Below are 23,081 nucleotides of genomic sequence, written 5' to 3' on the forward strand. Positions count from 1 at the left end.
TCTTCATTTCTGGTCCTCAGTTCTGCCTATTTTCTTCATCCATGTGCAGTTTTTCTCCTCTTTTCCTTTTCCCTCATCTCATCTCCTTCCTCATTCTTCCCTCCCCTCCATCCATGTCCAGCATTTCTTCTCTCTCCCCTCCTCTCCCCTGCCCTCCATCCACCCATGTCCAGCGACCCTTCTCTCCCCCTGCCCTCCATCCACCCATGTCCAGTGACCCTTCTCTCCCCCTGCCCTGCATGCACCCATACCCAGTGACCCTCCTTTCCCCTGCCCTCCATCCACCCATGTTCAGCAGTGACCCTCCTCTCCCCTGCCCTGCATGCACCTATACCCAGCGACCCTTCTCTCCCCTCCATCCACAATTGCCCAGTGACTCCCTACTCTCCCCTGCCACCCCCTCCCGAGTTGTTCGGTGAATTCTCCTCCCTCCCTCCCTCTGGATCCGGTCCTTCACATCACCAACCCGACCTGACGATTCGAATTCTTCGGGGCAGGCAGTCTTGCCTTCCCGCTGCCAGCGCTGACTCTCCCCCACTGGCGCTGCTGGTTCACGCTTCAAAATGGCCGCCGAAACTTCAGCAGAAGTCTGACGAGGCCACCTCTGGAAGTCTCGGCCATTTTTAAAACGCAAACCGGCAGCACCAGCGGGGGAGAGTCAACGCTGGCAGCGGGCAGGCAAGACTGCCTGCCCCGAAGAATTCGAAGAGCCAGGTCGGTGACATGAGGGACCGGATCCGGAGGGAGGGAGGGAGGGAGGGAGGAGAGCCGGCTCACGCGTTTCAACAACCGGCTCGCAAGTCGGAAGCAAAGTTAACAACCTGCTCTTGCGTGCCGGCTCCAGCACGCCACTGGATGAGCCCTACTTCACAATTTTTTGCTTATCTTCAAGCGAAGGATTATGTGCTGAGTGTGGAACGCAGATGTCAGATGCCAATGGGCTTCACAACATTGGACCAAGTTGTTTTGCAGTTGCTCCCTAGCCTAAATAGGTTGTCGCAGTGGTACCAACTGATCCGAGACAATAAGAAAGCCCCTTATATGTTAAAGTTAGCGGAAGTATGGAGTGGGGATACAGTTGAGCACATTTCGGTTGGGCGGCTGGGTGCGGTGTTTGAAGGCCTCCACTTAGTGACTCCAAATGCTGCATTGCAAGGTATTCAGTATAGGATTTTACATAGAGTGCACATCACCAAAGAGGTCGAGAAGGTCATGGGTTTATGGGATGACGATGTCTGTAATAAGTGTAAGCTAAGTGTGGGAACTTTCTTGCATTCCTTTGTGGAGTGCCTGTCTCTACAACCACTATGGATAGGTGCACTGGGCGCCATAGAAGACGTTCTGCAGCGTATAGTAGAGTGGCAGTACTCAGCTGTGTTGATGGGGTGTGCAGCCTCTCTTCGTGAGCAGGGATTGGGAGAAGCCCAGTGCAAGTTCATTTTGCTGGCAACTTTACTGGCAAAGAAATGTGTTCTGCGGGCCTGGGTAGATTCCACAGCATCTTCTCTGGTTATTTGGAAAGGGGCTATGAGGGAAATGGCAAACTGGGTCCTTACCTCACTTAAGTTCTCCACTTCTCTAGGGCTGCGCCAGTATCGTGATTTATGGGGAAGGGCGTTATCTCTGCTAACATCAGTTGGCACTATAGAAGATGTTGATGATATCTTGATGTGCGGACAGTAAGAAGGGGGGGGGGGGTTAGGGGGGAGGGGGCGGGTTGCTTTAGGGTGGGTTATGATTTTGTTTTATTTATTTTATTGGTTGGGGGGGGGAATAGAAAAGGCATGGAGACAATAGGCATATGTACTACGCAATTGTACAATGTGCTTTGCAATGCTGTACTGCAGGGATTTGGTATGTTTTTCTGATTTTTTTTCTTTCATAAGTGTTGTTGTACTTGTCTCTATGCATTAATAAAGATACTTAAAAAAAAGAGTTAATACAGTAACCAATATTCCCTTCCCATTTCCTCAATTGTGATATGACTACTTTTTCCCCACTCCCTGTCCCCTGCTCTTCTTCACATTTCCATTCTCCACACTCAGCGAACCCTGACTGCTATGATATACAGGGTGATGGATGGGGTGCCACTGTTCTCAGAACAGCTGTGTGATGTATGATCCAGCAGGCCTGCACATTGTGCAGCCCTTTGAAAGTTGAGAAATAACACGGGGCCATGTGAGCCACTGGACTAAGTAGACAGTGGACGTGATGGAGAAGGGGGTCTCTTGGTTGCAGTTGACATATGTGGCAATGAACCTGAGGAGGTGCTTGGCAGTGACTTGGAGACTGAGTGTCTCAAAAGTTCATCTGGTAGCAGAAGCAAGTCTTCCTGGTGACAGTTGGGGGGGAACAACAGTATGAAGGCATACATGCTGGTGTGAACTGCAGTACGCACAGTGTCACATATGGGCACCACCTCAATGGGAAAGCCTTGTGTACAGTCCTGTACTCTGTTATTTCTCTTTCCTGTCATTTGCATCCCTGTCATTGGCATATATAGATCTTGGCCCTAATCTGCATCCCTCTCTTTGACTGTTTGGTTCCCCAACTGTCCAGGCATATGTAGATCTTGGTCCTAATCTGCATCCCTCTCTTTGACTGTTTGGTTCCCCAACTGTCCATACACTATGAAATGTTGGCATAGGGCTCCATGTATCTGCACCATGCAACAGGTGATGCAAGTGATGCATGCCACTGAGAAGTTATATCTAGGTTGTAGGAATGCTGTGCTGTTACAGAAGCAAAGTTATGAACACCCATTTTGGTCCTTGAAAGGGGAGAGAAGAGTCAGGCGGCAGTGGTACAATTGGTCCTGCTGATGTAGTTGTGCAATGACAAAGGCCCTGACTGAAGTAGCCATATAGGTGTAGAACAATGTAGTACAGATGGCACAGTACCAGAAATGCTTCATATGGAAACTCTGCTTCCTATATCATGGATACATTTATACCCCTATATTGACTGCACTCAGTGGTAACCCACAGAGTATGTGCATTACAGTGATGCATGTCATGCATATTCACAGATGATGTTGATTAAACTGAAGCATTTCATGCTTGTAGTCTTTGACGCAATGTCCCAGTGGCTATGCTTGTCAAGGTTTTGACATAGCTCTTCTAAGTATATCTCAGATATATCCCAATACCATATATGTGCAGGGGTACCTGTATAAATATCTATGGAGAATGTATGGTCAGATCTCAGACTTTGGTCCTAGGAAACAGTGGCCTGGATGTGAGGGGTATGTGCCATAACTTGAGTGAACCATGGCTGATATGGCTGTAGCAGGTGCAGGAACTGTAGCTACCAATAAATACATGAAGACAAAGCAGAAATCTAACAACTGCTATTAAGAAAGAAGTCCAAACAGTGGGCATTTGAACTTACATATAAAAGCAAAAGAAATATATAGGTAAATTCATGAAACTTAGATACTCACTCCTGATTTTCTTTTGCCACTTCATTTCATTGTACAAGTCCTCTGTTTGTTGAAAAAAATCATTCACTTTGCTACCTTGTTCATCTCTCTCTGTTGTATTGAATACACGACACTTGGATTCTCGAGTGAGGAACTCACAAATATTTGGTACAGGGAAAACTATTTGTTCCATTGTCCTATCATGACGAACAATCTGAAAGCAGAATCATATGAACATCTCAAAATTCTGACTACAGCATTTACATGTATTTCACAGGAACTCCAAAGAGAAAGCCATTGAGACTAACTTAAATTCAGAATTTCTGAACTGTATTATAACTCAGAGGATCTTAATCCTATTTTTCTCATCATAAAAAAAAACAGGACAAGAGCCAGAAAGATACAGTGACTTCCTATCCCAATCCAGAGCAGAATAAAATTTCATAGAGAAACTGGTGTATCTGTTAGACTGCTATTTTTGTATCAAATTTTAAAAACAAAGCATACACCAATATTCAATTACATTATCCTAAGACTATGAGGCTGAGATCCAAAAGATTTGTCTGAGTAACTTTGCAAATGCACTTAGTTTTATGCAGTCTACGTGTAGACATTTCCGGGTCATAGTTTGGGTGGAGCAGGGATACTAGTCTTACAATGACACAATTATTAACATTTGGAAAGCATGATCCTCAATTCAAAATGTTTCTTTCTCATTTTACCAGTCTTGACAGATTCAGATGATAATTTTTGAAACAGCCATATAACAAAGTCATAAATACAGTACATGAACTGCAATAGTAATTCTAGACATTATTTGACGTGTCAGTTTCCTTCACCTCAATGCATATTTTACAAGATGGAATTCTCTTTAACTTTTCCATATCAAGTAGGAAAATGGTAGAACATGCTGTCAAAGAACATATATTATGAGTCTAATTATATGATTTTTTCGAAAGTTGTTAAAAACTTGGTTATTCCAGAAGTTTGTATTATGTTGAATTGTAATAATTTTATAGCTTCAATGCTATTTAACACATTTTACCATTTTCAAAACCTGACTGTTTATGTTTTCTTCATACTTGTAAAAATGTATGCATTTCTAATCTTAATTGCTGTAAACCACATAGGAGTGAATAATTAACATTCGGATTATGTAGGATTAAAAGCGCCAATAAATAAATATATGCTCCAGGGTTTGCACTATTCTTTATTTTAAGACAAAGAATATAAGTTTTGAGTTTACTTGTTTGATCATTTAAAAGCTATTAATAGCTTGTTTTTTTAGAAGTTTGTATCATATCGTAAAATTATGTCTTACCTGATAATTTTCTTTCCTTTAACGCAGCAGATGAATCCAGGAACTAGTAGGTTAAGTCCGCCTACCAGCCGGAGGAGAGAGAAAACGTAGCGAGGCAAACTCCCCCGGATAATCCTCTCTTCGAAAAGACGGAAGATAAACCGCCTGATTGACATGGAAAGCCGAAACCACTTTAGGAGAAATGACGGCACCGTCTGGATCGACACTCCTGATTCAGAAAACTGCAAAAAAGGATCTCTGCAAGACAAAAGCCTGAATTTCAGAAATCCTCCTAGCCAAAGCAATGGCCACCAAAAAGATCCTTCTCAGAAACCTTATTCAACGGCTCAAACGATGGGGCCTGGAGGGCTCGCAGCACCACATTCAAATGCCATGCCGGGCATGGCTGCCACAGAGGAGGCCGAAGCCGAAGAGCCCCGCGTAGGAAACGGACCACCGCGGGAGAAACAGGTGGAGGCAGATGCGGTTGACGCCCATAGATGGTGCTGAAGGGTGTAGTCCGGGAGGCTGAATGCAGGCTGTTATTGTATGCGAACTCTGCCCAGGGTAACAAAATGGACCAATCATCCTGGCACTGGTTCGAGTAGGCCCGGAGGAAGGCCTTCACCGTCTGATTGACCCTCTCCACCATCCCATTGGTTTGCGGATGGTATGCTGATGAAAAGGGCGTAGTTACCCCAAAGGCTGAACATAGCGCTCTCCACAAGCGAGAGGTGAACTGCGAGCCGCGGTCACTTATGATCCTTTGGGGCAGTCCATGTAGCCTGAAGATGTGGGTGATGAAACTGGAGGCAAGGTCTTCATTGGCACAAAGTGGGCCATCTTAGAAAATCGGTCATCACCACCCAAATGACTGTGTTGCCCTGGGAGGCCGGTAGATCAGTGATGAAATCCATTGACAGGTCCTCCCAGGGTTGCTGCGGTACTGGCATGGGCTGCATCAGACCCCACTGTCTCTGAGGGGAACTCTTGGTTTGGGCACACACCGGACAGGTGGACACATATTGCAGCACATCCTGCGCCATCCGAGGCCACCAGTACGACCGGGAGATCAGATGGAGGGTCTTGTGAAACCCGAAGTGTCCAGCGAATTCAGAAGCATGCCCCCAGCACAGCACCTTCCTATGGAGACCCACTGGTACCGCCCTCCGGCAAGCGGCACTCGCCCCGGGTATAGAGGGAATGCAGGCCGGGTTTAGCATGGGATATGGCTCCTCCAGGTCCCAGGGAGCTTCGAAACTGCGGGACAAGGCGTCAGCCTGGACATTCTTCTCTCTGGGCCTGAAAATCAGGCGGAAGTCGAACCGTGCAAAAAACAGAGACAATTCAGCCTGGCAAGGATTTAATCTGGTCGCATTCTGAAGGTATAGCAGGTTCTTGTGGTCAGTGATCACCGTTACCTGATGCGCTGCTCCCTCCAACAGATAACGCCACTCCTCGAACGCCAGCTTGAGTGCCAAAAGCTCCCGATCCCCCACTGTATAGTTCCGTTCCGCGGGGGTAAACTTACGGGAGAAGAAGAAACAGGGATGTTTCTTTCTGGCTGCGGACGTCTGGGAGAGCACGGCCCCTACTCCCAAAGCTGAGGCGTCCACTTCCACCAAGAAGGGTTGAGCAGGATCTGGACTGCGAAGCACCGGTGCAGAGAGGAATGCTTTCTTTATGGTAGTAAATGCATCGACCGCCTCAGGCGTCCAGTTCTTCACATCTGACCCCTTCCGTGTAAGGGCCGTTAGGGGGGCCGTGATGAGGGAATAGTCCTTGATAAATTGCCTGTAGTAGTTGGCGAACCCCAGGAACCTCTGTAGGGCCCGCAGTCCCTGGGGAACCGGCAGGGTTGCACAACCACTGACCAGACAGGCAGGCAAACAGACACAGTCCAAAATCCAGGTAAATTGGTAGGGCAAAGAGTACTCAAAAAACAGTCCAAGGTCAAGGCAGGCAGCAAAACAAGTGAGGTCCGGGAAACAAGCCGAGGTCAGGAACACTGGAACACTGGAACTGAAGACAAGGAGCACCGGCGAGAACCTCAAACACAATTGAGGCCGAAGCAACAAACGACTGGAGGCAGGGCTTTAAATCGTGTAGGAATCAGTCTCAAAATGTGCAGCTGATCCAAGATGGCTGGTCCCATCAGCAGAGAAGCACAACGCCCAAATATGGGCTTCCTTCCTGCAGCCGGCCAACCCCAAGATGGCCACCACCAGCTGAGATGCCCATCCCAAGATGGCCGACCTATCCTGGAGAAACACCACCAAGATAGCCAGCTATCTCTGCCAGACCGCGCCTCGCCGGCGACTCGGCCGCGCAGACCTGGAACCAGGTGAGGAACGTAACAGCCGTTGCTTAGAGGCCATATCTGCGGCCCAATGACAGAGCCACAGAAGACGCCGAGAAGAAACAGTCAAGGCCATGAGTTTGGCCGAAGCACGGACCAAATCATACAAGGCATCCGCCAAGTACACCAGCCCAATATCCATCAGTGACATCTGAGGAGTTCCCGGCATAACAGACTCCGAAATCGAATCCATGACAGAATATAGCCAACTGAGACAAACTGTAGCCGTATAAGAAGTACAAACAGAAGCCTGAAGTGTCACAGCGGCCAGCTCAATGGCACGTTTTTAAGAGGCCTCTAGCAATCTGTCTTGCATATCCTTAAGTGCCAAACCACCTTCCACTGGAAGAGCATTCTTCTTAGTGACCGCTGTCACCAGGGCATCCACCCTAGGTAGAGCAAACTGCTCTAAACGGTCCGCTGAAACTGGATACAGCTTGGCCATAGTCCTGGCTACTTTCAGCCCCCCATCCGGATCCGCCCACTGGGCCGAAATCCACTCTTCAATAGCTTCATGTACCGGAAAGGCCTTAGAAGGTCGTCTGGTACTAGCCATCTTGGGGTTGACCGCCTGAGAAGCTGCAACCTCATGGTCCCCTATATTCAGGGCTTCCAGCGCCTGGGAGATAAAGGAGGACAACGCCTCCTTATGGAAAATCCTCACAGCGGAAGAGTCCTCTGGTTGGTCAGTGAGGACACCATCTTCCATGTCCTCTACCCCCGTCTGCTCCGAGAGAGCCACCACGGAGGAAGCTGCAGGTGACTGTATGCAGGACCTCTCCTCAGACCCCAAAGAAAGCCTAGGCTTTTTAAGGGAGAGAAATCCTCTGGGGAAGAACCCAAAATCTCTTGGTTACCCCCAGACCCCCCGAGAGGATCAAAGGCCGAAGCTATCGCAGCCTCGTGAGGGGGGGGGGGGGGGGGGGGGGAGGCCCTTTTCAACAAAAACGCCTCATGGAGTAGCAAAATAAACTCTGGTGAAAACCCCTCCCCCGCAACGGAGGCGGTCGCAGCCATGGCACCTGCACCACCACCCACAGTGCCTGACGGGCCCCCTGACTCCCCTACCAGCAGAGAAGAAGCTTTGCCCAAAACCGCTACCGGAGCTGACTCCGCGACCGATCACAAAATGGTGCGAGAATCGCCAGGCTCCAGGCAGGAAAGCACGCTCTTGAGGGGGGCACCGCTCCGTCGAGTCCTGCCAAATCAGTGCACCCCGCGCTGCAAAGGCCCGCCGCCGAATGCCGTTTCCCACATCGGGAACAGCGTTTTACCACCTCTGCTGCCATCGCCTGCCCCCGAACAGGAACCCAGCAGGACTTACCCCGGACCGGGAAAGCGCGGGAACCGACAGCTGAGCCGAAGAAATATACTCTCCGACTCCACTTCGAGGCAGGCTCAGACAAGCAGGCAACAGAAAACAGGACTCGGACAGCAGTAACACAAACCTGCTCTCAGCAAAAACACACTTCCCTGTGCTTCTGTTTCTCTTTTAAACAAATTCTATGGTTCTCTTTTTCTTTAGTGAGGAGGCAGAAACAAACAGGGAAGGGAAGGAACAGCAAAAGCCTGTTCAGAGGGAATTTGAGGTGCAGCAGGGACCCAGCAACTGCGTATGCTGCCAAAGGGGACACCACCAGTCTGCCAACCCCCGGCTCAAACTGGCCACTGGCCCAGGAGTACCCTCAGAGGCGTTGGGCCCAGGAGCTGGAGAAAAAGCCGTCCACCACCTGCTGAGATAGAAACATACTAACTGAGGAAGGAGCTGTCTGTCAGGCATCACTGCCTTTAGTTTGTTTATCTCTATCTCCACCTGCTGGTAGGCGGACTTAACCCACTAGTTCCTGGATTCATCTGCTGCAAGTGACAAGAAAATTATGTATGCTCTAGGGTTTGCTCTACTTGTTTGTAAGCTGCACTGAACTAAATTTTGGGTATGTGCGGCCTATAACTGCTAATTGTAATGCAATGTAATCATGAATTAGGTGCAGCACATAAGGATCATTTAGAATCTTCCATCTCTATTCCACTATTATATCCTTTACCTCAATCTGCGCTGTATGATTAGCATAATACTTCACAGCTTCATCTCCTTCTTCAGAATCAGACCCTGGCCTTAGCATTTGCTGTAAGTTTTTATTGTGGCGAGCCAACTGAAACAAAAGGAAAAAATAATTTGGTTTCCTACACATTATTCTCAGGGTAAATGCCAACCAAATAGCTCCCAAAAGCTGGTGAAGAAAGGGGTAATTCTATAGCTATGCACTACTCTGTAAGTACACACCAATATTTGATGGCACGTAATCTACAGATGGGCATTCACATGGGTGGACTTTGAGCAGGTCGCACATGTAAAAATGTACATTACAAAATTCTATAATATACATGCATTCTTTAATGATCTAAGCACAAGAATTTACACCAGCTCTACGGCTGGTGTAAGTGATTGTGCCTAAAATACAGGTGTGTTTTTCAACTATTAGCCTAGTATTCTATAACACAAAATAGGTATCTACTTTTCCTTATGGAATGAACTCCAAATAGGCATGTTATTGGTGTTTAAAAACAGGTCTCTTTATGGAATTACCTTCAAAATTCATTGTTAGTCCAATAAAAAGATTTCACCTTACATTATTTTTTTAATTAACATGTATTTGACTAATACAGCAGCTAATAACCAGACATCAGACATTTTATACCAAAGACAGATAAAAATATGTATGTTCCTATTATTGTGTGTACTTTCGTATGGGAATAATGTTATAAGTAGCATTTTATGTGGGTATATAGGCATATATGCTGGAAAAAAGCTTTTATAAAATTACCCCTAAAATGTGTACACATTTTTAGTTTAAAAGGCATTTTAGTTTAGAATCCATCTAAAATATTGCTTAAAATTACTTTTGCTACATGAAACCAAATGCAAGTCATAAAGAGAACCGTCAAAGTTTGAGCAAATGACAGAGACTAGAATATTAACACAGTGAGGGTGGAAAATACAGTCCTGTAAGAGCATGGAAGGAAATGGTAGGAGACACAATGCACTATCAAATAAGAGCTATAGCCTTCCTTGACCGATAACTGATGTCTTAAGGAAAACTTAGGGTATAAATTCAGGTTTTTTATACCAGTTGCAAATTTGCAGAAGTAACTTTCAGTCTTGAGGTCAAAAGGAGTTCCAAAGAGCAAGAGCTCTGTAGATGGAAGCAGAGCTTCTAATTAGTTCTGATCTGATCTTACATGAGAGGTATGTACCCTGTGAAGACCTTAGGAGTCATGACTGTATGCAGGAGACAATAAGACAAGCAAGATAGAGGGGAAAATCAGTAAAAAGAGCATGTACCATGAGTAAATGAATAGGAACTTCACAGCCATATTTTGGATAAGCTCTAGGTGCCTGATGTTTGAATCTATTCAGCCATTGTATAATGAATTACAATAGTCTAATCTATTAATCAGAAAGATATGAATAAGGGTGCATACTGAATCTGAATCAAGAAGAGATGTGGAACAAATCATCCCCCATCTGCTTTTGGGAAGAACTGAGATTTGGGAGCTGAGGATGAGCTGGCTGTCAAGGACAAAACTTAGGGGCCCTTTTAATAAAGGTTTGCCGTGCAGCAACCTGGAACTACCACCGGCCCAACACGGATGCCGGTGGTAGTTCCACCCACAACACGCACCATTTCCATCACTAGCAGAAATATTGACAAAATATTTCTGCAGGTGGTTACCCGGCAGGAATCGGGCAGTGTCACAGGAGCCCTTACTGCCACCTCAATAGGTGGCAGTAAGTGCTCCCCCCAAAATGGCTGCATGGCAAGATCGAACTTATCGCATAACCATTTCATTTTTGGTTATTTTCACCTGCTGCGGTAAAAGGGGGCCCTAGCACACGGAAGAAATGGCCACCTCTGTTAGCGCAGGGCCACGTTTAGTGCAGCTTAGTAAAAGGGCACCATAGGGAAGTTATATAATTTTTTACAGTTCAAAATTTTTATTAAATTTTGTAAATTACAATACAAAAGTGTGGAAATGTTGTTGAAATATAAAATTTTAAAGCAATCTTAGTGTTTTGCTACCATATTAACGAAAAGGGTGGACTTTTAATTTCCATGGCAACCAAATGGCCTCAGATTTGTTTGGATTTCATTTCAGCTGAAGAGAAAAGAGCCAAGAGCCTATGGCTTGTAGATATAAGTGTAGGATTTGTGTGGCTATGGCCTGTGAATCATGAGGAAAGAGTAGCTAGATATCATCAATATATTTATAAAGATACTAATCCTGAAATCTTGGACACCAGAAGCTAAAGGTATAATGAAGATAATGAAAAAGATAAGAACAAGAACTGACCATTGGGGGGACACAACAAGTTAGGTGAGCAGGAGCAATAGATCAATGTCAGAAAAGACTCAAAAGGTATGATTAGCAAGATAGGATTTAAACCATTCTAAGGTGGAACAAGATGACAGACAGAGTGGTTTGTTAACATTGCTCCTTTAGTGTCTGGATTTTGGAACGGTTTTCTGCGGGAAAGCGATGGTGAAACGCAAAGTTGCGGATGTTTCCATCTGCAGACTCACCTGTGCCAAACCTGGTACAACAGATGCTGATGGGCTTTGTGACTTCGGTTACTGTAGCGAACCGAGGACAGGAGCTGGGCAGTGCAGAGCCCTTTCCTGTAGCCTTAGACACCACGCTGATTCCAGGATCGTCGAAGACTCCTCCCAGACCCGGTAGTGCAGGCGGCTCAGTGTTGCAAGGAAATGCCGCCGAAGCTGGAAGTGCAGCCGCGGTGAACCCGCTCAATTCTACAGCAGTAACTGGTGTGTCCTCTCCTCAGGCAATTCCTCTGGAGGTGGCAGTGACTGTTAAATGGTCGTTTCTCTCAATGGAGGAGAGTAAACAGTGGAGTGCCAAAGGGATCTGTACTGGGACTTGTACTATTTAACATATAAATAATAGGGAAATCAGAACAATGAGTGAAGTGATCAAATTTGCAGATGATACAAAACTATTCCAGGTTGTTAAAACAAGTGCGGACTGTGAAATATTGCAGGAAGACCTTAGGAAATTGGAAGACTGAGTTTCCAAATCGCGGATGAAATTTAATGTGGACAAATGCAAGGTGATGCACATTGGAAAGAATAATCCAAATCATAGCTACCTAATGCTAGGGTCCACCTTGGAGGTCAGCGCTCAAGAAAAAGATCTGGGTGTCATTGCAGATAATACACTGAATCCTTCTGCATAGTATGCAGCGGCGGCCAAAAAAGCAAACAGGATGCTAGGAATTATTAGGAAGGGGATGGTGAATAAGACCGAAAATACTATAATGCCTTTACATCGCTCTATGGTGCATCCGCACCTTGAGTATTGGGTTCAGTTCTGATCACCGTATCTATAGCGGAATTAGAAAAGGTTCAAAGAAGAGCGACTATAATGATAAAGGGGATGGAACTCCTCTCGTATGAGGAAAGGTTAAAGAGGTTAGGGCTCTTTGACTTGGAAAACAGATGGATGAGTGGAGATATGATTGAGGTGTACAAAATCCTGACTGGTGTAGAATGAGTTGAAGTAAATCGATTTTTACTCATTCCAAAAGTACAAAGACTAGGGGACACTCGAGGAAGTTACATGGAAATATTTTAAAAACAAATAGGAGGAAATATTTTTTCACTCAACAAATAGTTAAGCTCTGGAACTCCTTGCCAGAGGTGGTGGTAACAGTGGTTAGCATATCTGGGTTTTAAAAAGGTTTGGACAAATTCCTGGAGGAAAAGTCCATAGTCTGCTATTGAGACAGACATGGGAAGCAACTGCTTGCCCTGGGATTTGTAGTATGGAGTGTTGCCACAATTTGGATTTCAGCCAGGTACTTGTGACCTGGCTTGGCCACTGTTTGGAAAACAGGATACTGGGCTAGATGGACCATTGGTCTGATCCAGTATGGCTACTCTTATGTTCTTATGTACATACATTAGATAAGCATAACTCTTAAAACATGTACATAAAATTTATTTATTTATTTATTTAACACATTTATACCCCACATGTTCCCACTTAGTTGCAGGCTCAATGTGGCTCACATTAAAAGCATTTATCAACTTACTGGTACAATCACACCCATAGCATATTATACATCTGTCCTTCCTTTTAATACTGATATTTAATTCATCGTCACAATATCTGCGCTTCAAATATTATCATATCTACTGAAGCATTTGCTAATTTATAACAGCACCATAGGCCTTTGCAAACAATTACATTTTTAAACATCTTTTAAATTGCTTTGTGTCTGTAATTCTTCTTATATTCAATAGAAGTTGATTCCATAAAACAGGACCAGCAATTGAAAAGGAGCATCTGTGAGTTTATTCATAATGTACTTTCCTTAATGCTGGTATATGTAAACACACAGCTGTCTCAGATCTTAATGCCCAGTTTGGCACATAAATCTTTAGAGCAGATGACAAATAATTCACTGATTCATATTTAACTGCCTTATGAATTAACAACAATATTTTAAATAATATTCTTTCATTATCTGGCAACCAATGCAAACCATATAGAACGGTTTTAATATGTTGAAAATGCGAACATCCATAAATAAGTCTGGCAGCAGAATTATGAATCACTTGCACAGCATGTTGTTCAGTGTTAGTTAAACCTAACCACAAAGAATTGCAATAATCAATTCTACTAAAGATCACATTTTGAACAAGTAGGTGAAAATCTGATCTTGGCAACTGAGATTTCAATTTTCCTAACATTTAATGCTTAAAGAATGAATTCTTTATCACTTGACAGATTTGTGGCTCAAAAGTCAAAGCTGAATCTAAAATTATACCTAAGGTATAGAGAGGTGTGGTAGCCGTGTTAGTCCACTCTTAAAGGTTATCAATAGAAATCAAACAAAATAAAACATGGAAAAGAAAATAAGATGATACCTTTTTTATTGGACATAACTTAATACATTTCTTGATTAGCTTTCGAAGGTTGCCCTTCTTCCTCAGATTTGCATATTTCCGATCTGAGGACGAAGGGCAACCTTCGAAAGCTAATCAAGAAATGTATTAAGTTATGTCCAATAAAAAAGGTATCATCTTATTTTCTTTTCTATACCTAAGGTATGAACTTCTATATTTCTTGATTATCTAACTACATTCTATGAGGGACAGTGTCATTATATATAGGGAAAGGGAAGGGCAATGGGACTTGATATACTGCCTTTCAGAGGTTTTTGCAACTACATTCAAAGCGGTTTACATATATTCAAGTACTTATTTTGTACCAGGGGCAATGGAGGGTTAAGTGACTTGCCCAGAGTCACAAGGAGCTGCAGTGGGAATTGAACTCAGTTACCCAGGATCAAAGTCCACTGCATTAACCACTAGGCTACTCCTCCACTCCAACTAACATAATTTTTGTCTTCTTCACGTTTAAACTAACTTCTTCATCTGTAACCAAACAGCAATTTCTCTAAGGGAAAATTTAATCTTTGAATAGCTAAATCCACCCCAGTGCTAAATGTGAAAAAAGAATCCTGTATGATGTCTGCATATACACGATAGTGTAAATTCACTTGTCCTTTCCACCTCTTCATTCAAGTTGAACAGATGTCCCCAAAGATATTCTTTCAATTTTGGAAAAAGATGGAAATCACATGGTGCTATGTAGGGGTGGCCCTATAATGAGGCCAAGTGAGGCGCTGGCCTCAGGCAGCACTACAAGGGAGCGACATTTTGCCACCAGCCAGAACTCTGAAACACTCATCCTCTGACATCCTTCTATTCACTGCACCACCACTGCCGCCGCTGCTCCTTCCTCCCTCCCTCCCTCAACCCTCTTTTCCCAAATCTACCTTTAATTTGTTTCAAAACTTGCCGGGCGGCAGCAGCAATTCACAGGTGCTGCTCTACTGCCAACCCGACATTCTCTCTCTACTGCAGTGGCCCACCCTCTCTGAGGTAACTTCCTGTTTCCACTGGGGCGGGCCGCGCAGTGGAGAGAGAAGATGTTGGGCCGGTGGCAGGGGAGCACCTGTGAATCGCTGCTGCCGCCTGGTAATTTTTGAAACAAATTAAAGGTAGACTCAGGGGAAGAGGATTGAGGGAGGAAAATGGGAGATGCTGGCCTGGTGGATGGTGGGTGAGAGACAGAGTATGAGAGATGTTTGGCTTGGGGCAAGGAGGTTAGATAAAATAGGAAAAGGGATAAGCCTATCTAGTCTATTATATGGGCTGAAGCCAGTATGCGGAGCCTGCCACCACACTGGTTCAACCAAAACAATAGCAAACACTATTGAAAACAATAGTAAAAAGATTATTAGACATAAGGGACTGCCTATGCGTGGTCCATCTGTAAAAAGTCTAAAGCTGTTCTAGTTGGATAGGTAGTGACTTAAAAGGTGGAGGAAAAATATATATATATTTTTTTTTTTACTTATTTTACAGCTTTTTAATTTATTTGAAAGATTCCCATATGTAAATATAAATATCATGAAATAACAATTGAATATCACTAAAACAATTTAAAAATGATTGTAGCTGGAGAAACAGCAGTAGTTTATACTCTGTATTTTGTGCACATTTTTCTACACTGTTCTATATAATACAGATGTCCAAATATCAGTGAGTACATAAGTACATAAGTAGTGCCACACTGGGAAAAGACCAAGGGTCCATCGAGCCCAGCACCCTGTCCACGACAGCAGCCAATCCAGGCCAAGGGCACCTGGCAAGCTTCCCAAACGTACAAACATTCTATACATGTTATTCCCGGAATTGTGGATTTTTCCCAAGTCCATTTAGTAGCGGTTTATGGACTTGTCCTTTAGGAAACCGTCTAACCCCTTTTAAACTCTGCCAAGCTAACCGCCTTCACCACGTTCTCCGGCAACGAATTCCAGAGTTTAATTACGCGTTGGGTGAAGGAAAAATTTCTCCGATGTTTTTTTTTTGAATGTTTATTTATATTTATTGAGTATAAACATACCATACAAAGATGATTGTAAGCATACTGTATCACTACTTCCATATGCAATATCAACACTTTTTTATTACTCTTTAACCCCCTTACATCCCCCCTCCCCCTCCCCTCTAATTAATTGGCAAGGCAGGGTGAGGCTGCGTCGACCACTCGATATATGGGTTCAAAACTTAATGGTACCCTATCAGACGACCTTGTCGCATCGCAGTTAGCTTAGACATCAGCTGAATGTAGTCCAGTTTCCTTAGACTAGTCCTTAGTCCCGGCAAAGTTTGTTGTTTCCATGCCGCTGCCAACACCAGTTTGCTAGCCACCAATATCTGTGTGGCCAGCTGATATGCATGCTTTTTGGGGCCTCATGTGCAGTAGGCAAAATTCCATTTTCATAGGGAAAGCTATTTTTGTTATGCTAACGATCAAGTTCACCACTCTTGTCCAATATTGTTGAGCATGTGGGCAGGCCCACCATATATGAGCCATATCTCCTAACAGTTCACATTGACGCCAACAGAGAGCCGACCCCCCTTTAAACATTTTAGCTAATCTCTGTGGTGTGTAATACCAGCCATATAATATTTTATAGCCATTTTCTACAAGAGCATTGGAAGTTGACACCTTAAGCAAAGAAACAAACACCCGTTCCCACAGTGAATATTCATAAGAGGCCCCCAATATTGTTTCCCATTTGTGTGTATAATATAAAATTGGCTGTGTTTGTAATAAAAGCGCCTTATACAGCCTAGAGATCCCCCCTCTACCGGCCATTGCCCTCTCTAGTTGCGTTTCTTCCAAGCTCAGCTCTTCCTTCGCTCGCCTCAAAATATAGTCCCTTATTTGGCTGTATTGAAATGCATTTGAGGCAGGGATCCCATATTCCTCTTGCACTTCTTCAAAGGTTAGTATTTCCCCCTCCTCCCACACCTGTCCCAACTCCCACAGGCCCCCACGCTCCCAATTCCTATAACAGGGATCCAAGGATCCTGGAGTGAATCCTGGTGCAAAGCGTATTGCTGTATGTAAAAAGTGTGTGCGTCCCCGAAAAAATCTGCTACGAATTTTACTCCAAGTTGTAAGTGGCCACCTAATAATCGGCAGCACTTCCTTTATTATCTCTTTTATCTCTCGATCAGATAGCCAGGGGATAACTCTTAATGGGTGTGAGCAGCACCATGTCTGCTCCATAGCCCTCCAGGCCTTTACACCTCCATGCAGCCACTCTGCTAAAATACGAAGGTGAGCCGCCTGGTGGTAAAGCAAAAACGATGGTACTCCCATACCTCCATGCACTCTCGGCTGATGCATTACTGACCGACGCACCCGTGGTGGCTTCCTCTTCCATATGAAGGAAAAGACCCTTCGTTGTAGACCTTTAAAAAAACTTGTCAGGTAGAGAGATGGGAAGCGCCATAAACAGATATAGCAGCTTCTGCAGCAGGATCATTTTGATCGCACTTATCCGGCCCATCCATGTTCTTCAATTTGTTTTAAATTTACTACACTGTAGTTTCATCGCATGCCCCCTAGTCCTAGTATTTTTGGAAAGCGTGAACAGACGATTCACATCCACCTGTTCCACTCCACTCATTAATTTATACACCTCTATCATGTCTCCCCTCAGCCGTCTCTTCTCCAAGCTGAAAAACCCTAGCCTCCTTAGTGTTTCTTCATAGGGAAGTCGTCCCATCCCTGCTATCATTTTCGTCGCCCTTCGCTGCACCTTTTCCAATTCCACTATATCTTTCTTGAGATGCAGCGACCAGAATTGAACACAATACTCAAGGTGCGGTCGCACCATGGAGCGATATAACGGCATTATAACATCCTCACACCTGTTTTCCATACCTTTCCTAATAATACCCAACATTCTATTCGCTTTCCAAGCCGCAGCAGCACACTGAGCAGAAGGTTTCAGTGTATTATCAACGACGACACCCAGATCCCTTTCTTGGTCCGTAACTCCTAAGGTGGAACCTTGCATGACGTAGCTATAATTCGGGTTCTTTTTTCCCACATGCATCACCTTGCACTTGCTCACATTAAACGTCATCTGCCATTTAGCCGCCCAGTCTCCCAGTCTCATAAGGTCCTTCTGTAATTTTTCACAATCCTGTCGCGAGTTAATGACTTTGAATAACTTTGTGTCATCAGCAAATTTAATTACCTCGCTAGTTACTCCCATCTCTAAATCATTTATAAATATATTAAAAAGCAGCGGTCCTAGCACAGACCCCTGAGGAACCCCACTAACTACCCTTCTCCATTGTGAATACTGCCCATTTAACCCCACTCTCTGTTTCCTATCCTTCAACCAGTTTTTAATCCACAATAGGACTTTTCCTCCTATCCCATGACCCTCCAATTTCCTCTGTAGCCTTTCATGAGGTACCTTGTCAAACGCCCTTTGAAAATCCAGATACACAATATCAACCGGCTCCCCTTTGTCCACATGTTTGTTTACTCTCTATACCTTTTCTAATTCCACTATATCTTTTTTGAGATGCGGTGACTAGAATTGAACACAATATTCAAGGTGCGGTTGCACCATGGAGCGATACAAAGGCATTATAATGTTCTCATTTTTGTTTTCCATTCCCTTCCTAATAATACCTGTTTGCTTTCTTAGTCACCACCACACACAGAGCAGAGGGTTTCATCATATCATCAACAATGATGCCTATGAGGAAAGGCTAAAGCGGCTAGGGCTCTTCAGCTTGGAGAAAAGACGGCTGAGGGGAGATAAGATAGAGGTCTGTAAAATAATGAGTGGAGTAGAACTGGTAGCCATGAATCGTTTGTTTATTCTTTCCAAAAATACTAGGACTAGGGGGCACACAATGAACTACTACTACTTAACATTTCTAGAGCACTACTAGGGTTACGCAGCGCTGTACAGATTAATAAAAGGACAGTCCCTGCTCCAAGGAGCTTATAATCTAATGGGAGAATTGTCAAATAGGAGCAGTCTAGATTTCCTGCATAGAGGTATGGTGTTTAGGTGCCGAAGGCGACATTGAAGAGGTGGGCTTTGAGCAAGGCTTTGAAAATGGGCAGGGAAGGGGGGCCTGGCGTATGGGCTCAAGGAGTTTATTCCAGGCATGGGGTGAGGCGAGGCAGAAAGGGCGGAGCCTGGAGTTGGCGGTGGTGGAGAAGGGTACTGAAAGGAGGGATTTGTCTTGAGAACGGTGGTTATGGGTAGGAATGTAAGGGGAGATGAGGGTAGAGAGGTAGGGAGGGGCTGTAGATCGAGTGCATTTGTAGGTTAAAAGGAGAAGCTTAAACTGTTTGCGGTACCTGAACGGAAGCCAGTGAAGTGATTTGAGGAGAGGGGTGATATGAGTGTACTGGTTCAGGCGGAAGATAAGACGTGCAGCAGAGTTTTGAACGGACTGAAGGGGGGATAGATGGCAAAGTGGGAGGCCAGTGAGGAGTAGGTTGCAGTAATCAAGGCGAGAGGTAATGAGAGAGTGGATGAGAGTTCGGGTGGTGTGCTCAGAGAGGAAAGGGCGAATTTTGCTGATGTTATAGAGGAAGAAGCGACAGGTCTTGGCTATCTGCTGGATATGCGCAGAGAAGGAGAGGGAGGAGTCAAAGATGACCCCGAGGTTGCGGGCAGATGAGACAGGGAGGATTGGGGTGTTATCAACAGAGATAGAGAGTGGAGGGAGAGGAGAAGTGGGTTTGGGAGGGAAGACAATAAGCTCGGTCTTGGCCATGTTCAGTTTCAAGTGGCGGTTGGACATCCAGGTCGCAATGTCGGCTAAGCAGGCCGATATTTTAGCCTGGGTTTCTGCAGTGATGTTTGGTGTAGAGAGATAAAGCTGGGTGTCATCAGCATAAAGATGATATTGGAACCCATGAGAGGAGATTAGGGAACTCAGGGAGGAGGTGTAGATTGAGAAAAGAAGGGGTCCAAGGACAGATCCCTGAGGAACTCCAACAGAGAGTGGGATGGGGGTGAAGGAAGAACCCTGAGAATGTACTCTGAAGGTACGATGGGAGAGATAAGAGGAGAACCAGGAGAGGACAGAGCCCTGGAACCCAAGTAAGGACAGTGTGACGAGAAGTAAGTTGTGATTGACCTTGTCAAAAACGGCGGATAGGTCGAGGAGGATAAGGATGGAGTAGTGACCTTTGGATTTTGCAAGGAACAGGTCATTGCAGACTTTAGATAGTGCCGTTTCCATCGAGTGTAGGGGGCGAAAGCCGGATTGAAGCGGATCGAGGATGGCATGAGAGGAGAGAAAGTCAAGGCAACGACTGTGAACGGCGCGTTCAAGTATCTTGGAGAGGAAGGGTAGGCGAGAAATGGGGCAGTAGTTGGAGGGACAGGTAGGGTGAAGTGATGTTTTTTTGAGGAGTGGTGTGACTACCGCATGCTTGAAGGTGTCAGGGACAGTAGCAGTGGAGAGAGAGAGGTTGAGGATATGACAGATGGGGGGGGGGGGGGGTGACAGTAGGAGTGATGGTGTTAAGTAAGTTGGTGGGGATGGGGTCTGAGGAACAGGTGGTGTATTTCGAGGAGGAGAGAAGATAGGCGGTTTCCTCTTCGGTGATATCGGGAAAAGAGGAGAAGGAGGCCTGGGTTGGTTGGTTGAGGGAGTGTGTTATAGGGTGAGGAGGAGGAGAAGATGGTTTGGTGGTGAATTCGAGGTTGATTTTCTGCACCTTGTCGCGAAAGTAGTCTGCCAGTGATTGAGGAGAGAGTGAGGGGGGGGGAGCGGAGGGCACTTTGAGGAGGGAGTTGAGGGTGGCGAAGAGACGACGGGGGTTAGAGCTGAGGGAGTTAGTCAATTGGGTGTAATAGTCCTGTTTGGCGAGGAATAGGGAGGACTGGAAGGAGGATAGCATGAATTTATAATGAATAAAATCGGTATGGGTACGAGATTTCCTCCAGAGGCGTTCAGCCGAACGGGCGCAGGAGCGAAGGTATCAGGTGCAAGGGGTCAGCCAGGGCTGGGGTTAAGTACGCCTTGTGGGACAGGAGATGGACGGTGCAAGGGCGTCGAGAGCAGAGGAGAGGGTAGCATTGTAAGTGGAGACAGCCTTGTCGACAGTCTCGGAGGACATGATGGAAGGGAGAAGATCAGAGATACTAGAGGATAAGGTGGGGGGGGGGGGGTCGACAGCCTGGAGATTCCTAGAAGCAGGGGCGTATCTGGAATCCGGCGGTAGGGGGGGCCAGAGCCAGAGAGGGGGGGCACATTTTTGCCTCCCTCCCCCCCCCCCGCCGCCGCCGCCGCCGCCTCTCTCCACCCCCTCCCCGCCGTCAACCCTCCCCCGCTGCTTACTTTTGCTGGCGCCGAGGTCCCGACCCGCAATCTCCGTTTTTCGTCTTCCTCCGTGGCCATGCTTCCAGGAAGTAACGCTGCAATGCTGATTCGTTGACTCTAGTTCGACGTCTGACGTCTGACGCCGAACTGGATTCAACGAATCAGCACTGCAGCGTTACTTCCTGGAAGCATGGCCACAGAGGAAGACGAAAAACGGAGATTGCGGGTCGGACCTCGGCGCCAGCAAAAGTAAGCAGCGGGGGAGGGTTGACGGCGGGGAGGGGGGCCAGGGCGAAATCTGCGGGGGCCCAGGCCCCTGTGGCCCCACGCAGATACGCCCCTGCCTAGAAGTAGTAGTTAGTGTTGGGCGGGACTGAGGGGGAGGGTGATGAAGTGTGAAGGTGATCAGTTGATGGTCAGAGAGAGGAAGAGCTGAGGCGCAGAAATTGGAGGGTGAGCAGGTAGAAGAGAGGACAAGGTCAAGACAGTGGCCAGATTGGTGAGTAGGGGCGGTGGAGCTCAGTTGGAGGTTGAAGGAGGAGGTTAGAGTGAGGAACTGAGAAGCGTATGAGTCGGATGGGTTATCAGTGTGTATGTTGAAGTCACCAAGAATGAGGGATGGGGATGAGGGCTCAAGAAAAACGGAGAGCCAGGCATCGAAGTCGGTAAGGAAGGAAGGGAGGGACTTATCACGGGGGCGGTAAATGACTGCAACTCTGAGTGGCAGCGGGTAGAATAGACGGATGGAGTGGACTTCGAAGGATGAAAAACAGTGAGACTGTGGTAGGAGGAGATGTTGAAAACTGCAGGAGAGCGAAAGTAGTAGCCCGACGCCGCCACCGCGGCCAACCGGGCAGGGAGAATGGGAGAAAAGATAACCTCCATGGCATAGGGCCACGTCTGAGGCAGAGTCGTCAGGGGTGAGCCAGGTTTCAGTTAGGGCGAGCAGTTGAAGGGAATGGGAGATGAAGAGATCATGGGTGAAAGAAAGTTTGTTGCAGACCGCGCGTGGATTCCACAGGGCGCACGAGAAGGGGAGGCAGGAGGGGGGGAGGAGAGGAATAGAGATGAGATTGGAGATAGCGCGGAAATGTTTGCATGGATGAAGTGAGGACGAGGACAGGTGTGGGGGACCTGAGTTAGGATTGATGTCTCCCGCGGATAGCAGGAGAAGGAGCAAGAGAGTGCGGAGGAGGGTGAGGGAGGTAGGGCGACGAAGGCGACGAAGATGGGGTGCACTTAGGAGGAATGGGGAGGGGTTCATGGCAGGAAGGAGGTGTTGAAGGTTGAGAGCTAGGAAGGAGGAGGAGGACAGTAGGGATGGTGAGGTGGGGGACAGGGGTGGGTAGGGTATTGGAGTAGTGAGCAAGACGGGAGAGGACATGGATGGGCAGTGCGCTCGTGCGGTATGCGGCGGTGGGAGGGGGAAAAGATTGGGGAGGGACAGGGCAAGGAAGAGAATGTGTATGGGGGCCATAAGTAGTGACTGGATGTTTACAGGTGCATATGTAGTGGCTGAGGCAGGTAGTTATGCAGGCTGGGTAACAGGCAGGTTGTTGATGGGTAGACAAGCGGGCGGTTGAGAGGCAGACAAGCAGGCAGGTTGGTTGATTGGTTAGCAGGCAGGCATGAGGAGGTGATAGGCCAGCAGGCAGGTTGATTGGCTAGCAGGCAGGCAGGAACAGGTGATTGGCTAGCAGGCAGGTTGATTGGCTAGAAGCTGGATCAGGCGGACTGGAA

The 23,081-nt window shown here is 46.3% G+C and overlaps 1 protein-coding gene across 2 annotated transcripts in view; it reads right to left on the minus strand.

Annotated features, from left to right (window-relative positions):
* LOC115477466 (inositol 1,4,5-trisphosphate receptor type 2) overlaps nucleotides 1-23,081 on the minus strand; it is an 801,768-nt gene that overhangs the window by 122,801 nt on the left and 655,886 nt on the right. For both annotated transcript variants that reach the window (XM_030214365.1, XM_030214364.1), the window contains exons 45-46: nucleotides 9,126-9,233; nucleotides 3,443-3,635 (exon numbers count right to left, since the gene is read on the minus strand). In XM_030214365.1, the coding sequence (XP_030070225.1) occupies nucleotides 3,443-3,635; nucleotides 9,126-9,233 (301 nt within the window). The remainder of the gene's footprint in view (nucleotides 1-3,442; nucleotides 3,636-9,125; nucleotides 9,234-23,081) is intronic.

The sequence above is a fragment of the Microcaecilia unicolor genome, chromosome 9, assembly GCF_901765095.1.
Source record: "Microcaecilia unicolor chromosome 9, aMicUni1.1, whole genome shotgun sequence".
NCBI classification, from domain to species: domain Eukaryota; kingdom Metazoa; phylum Chordata; class Amphibia; order Gymnophiona; family Siphonopidae; genus Microcaecilia; species Microcaecilia unicolor.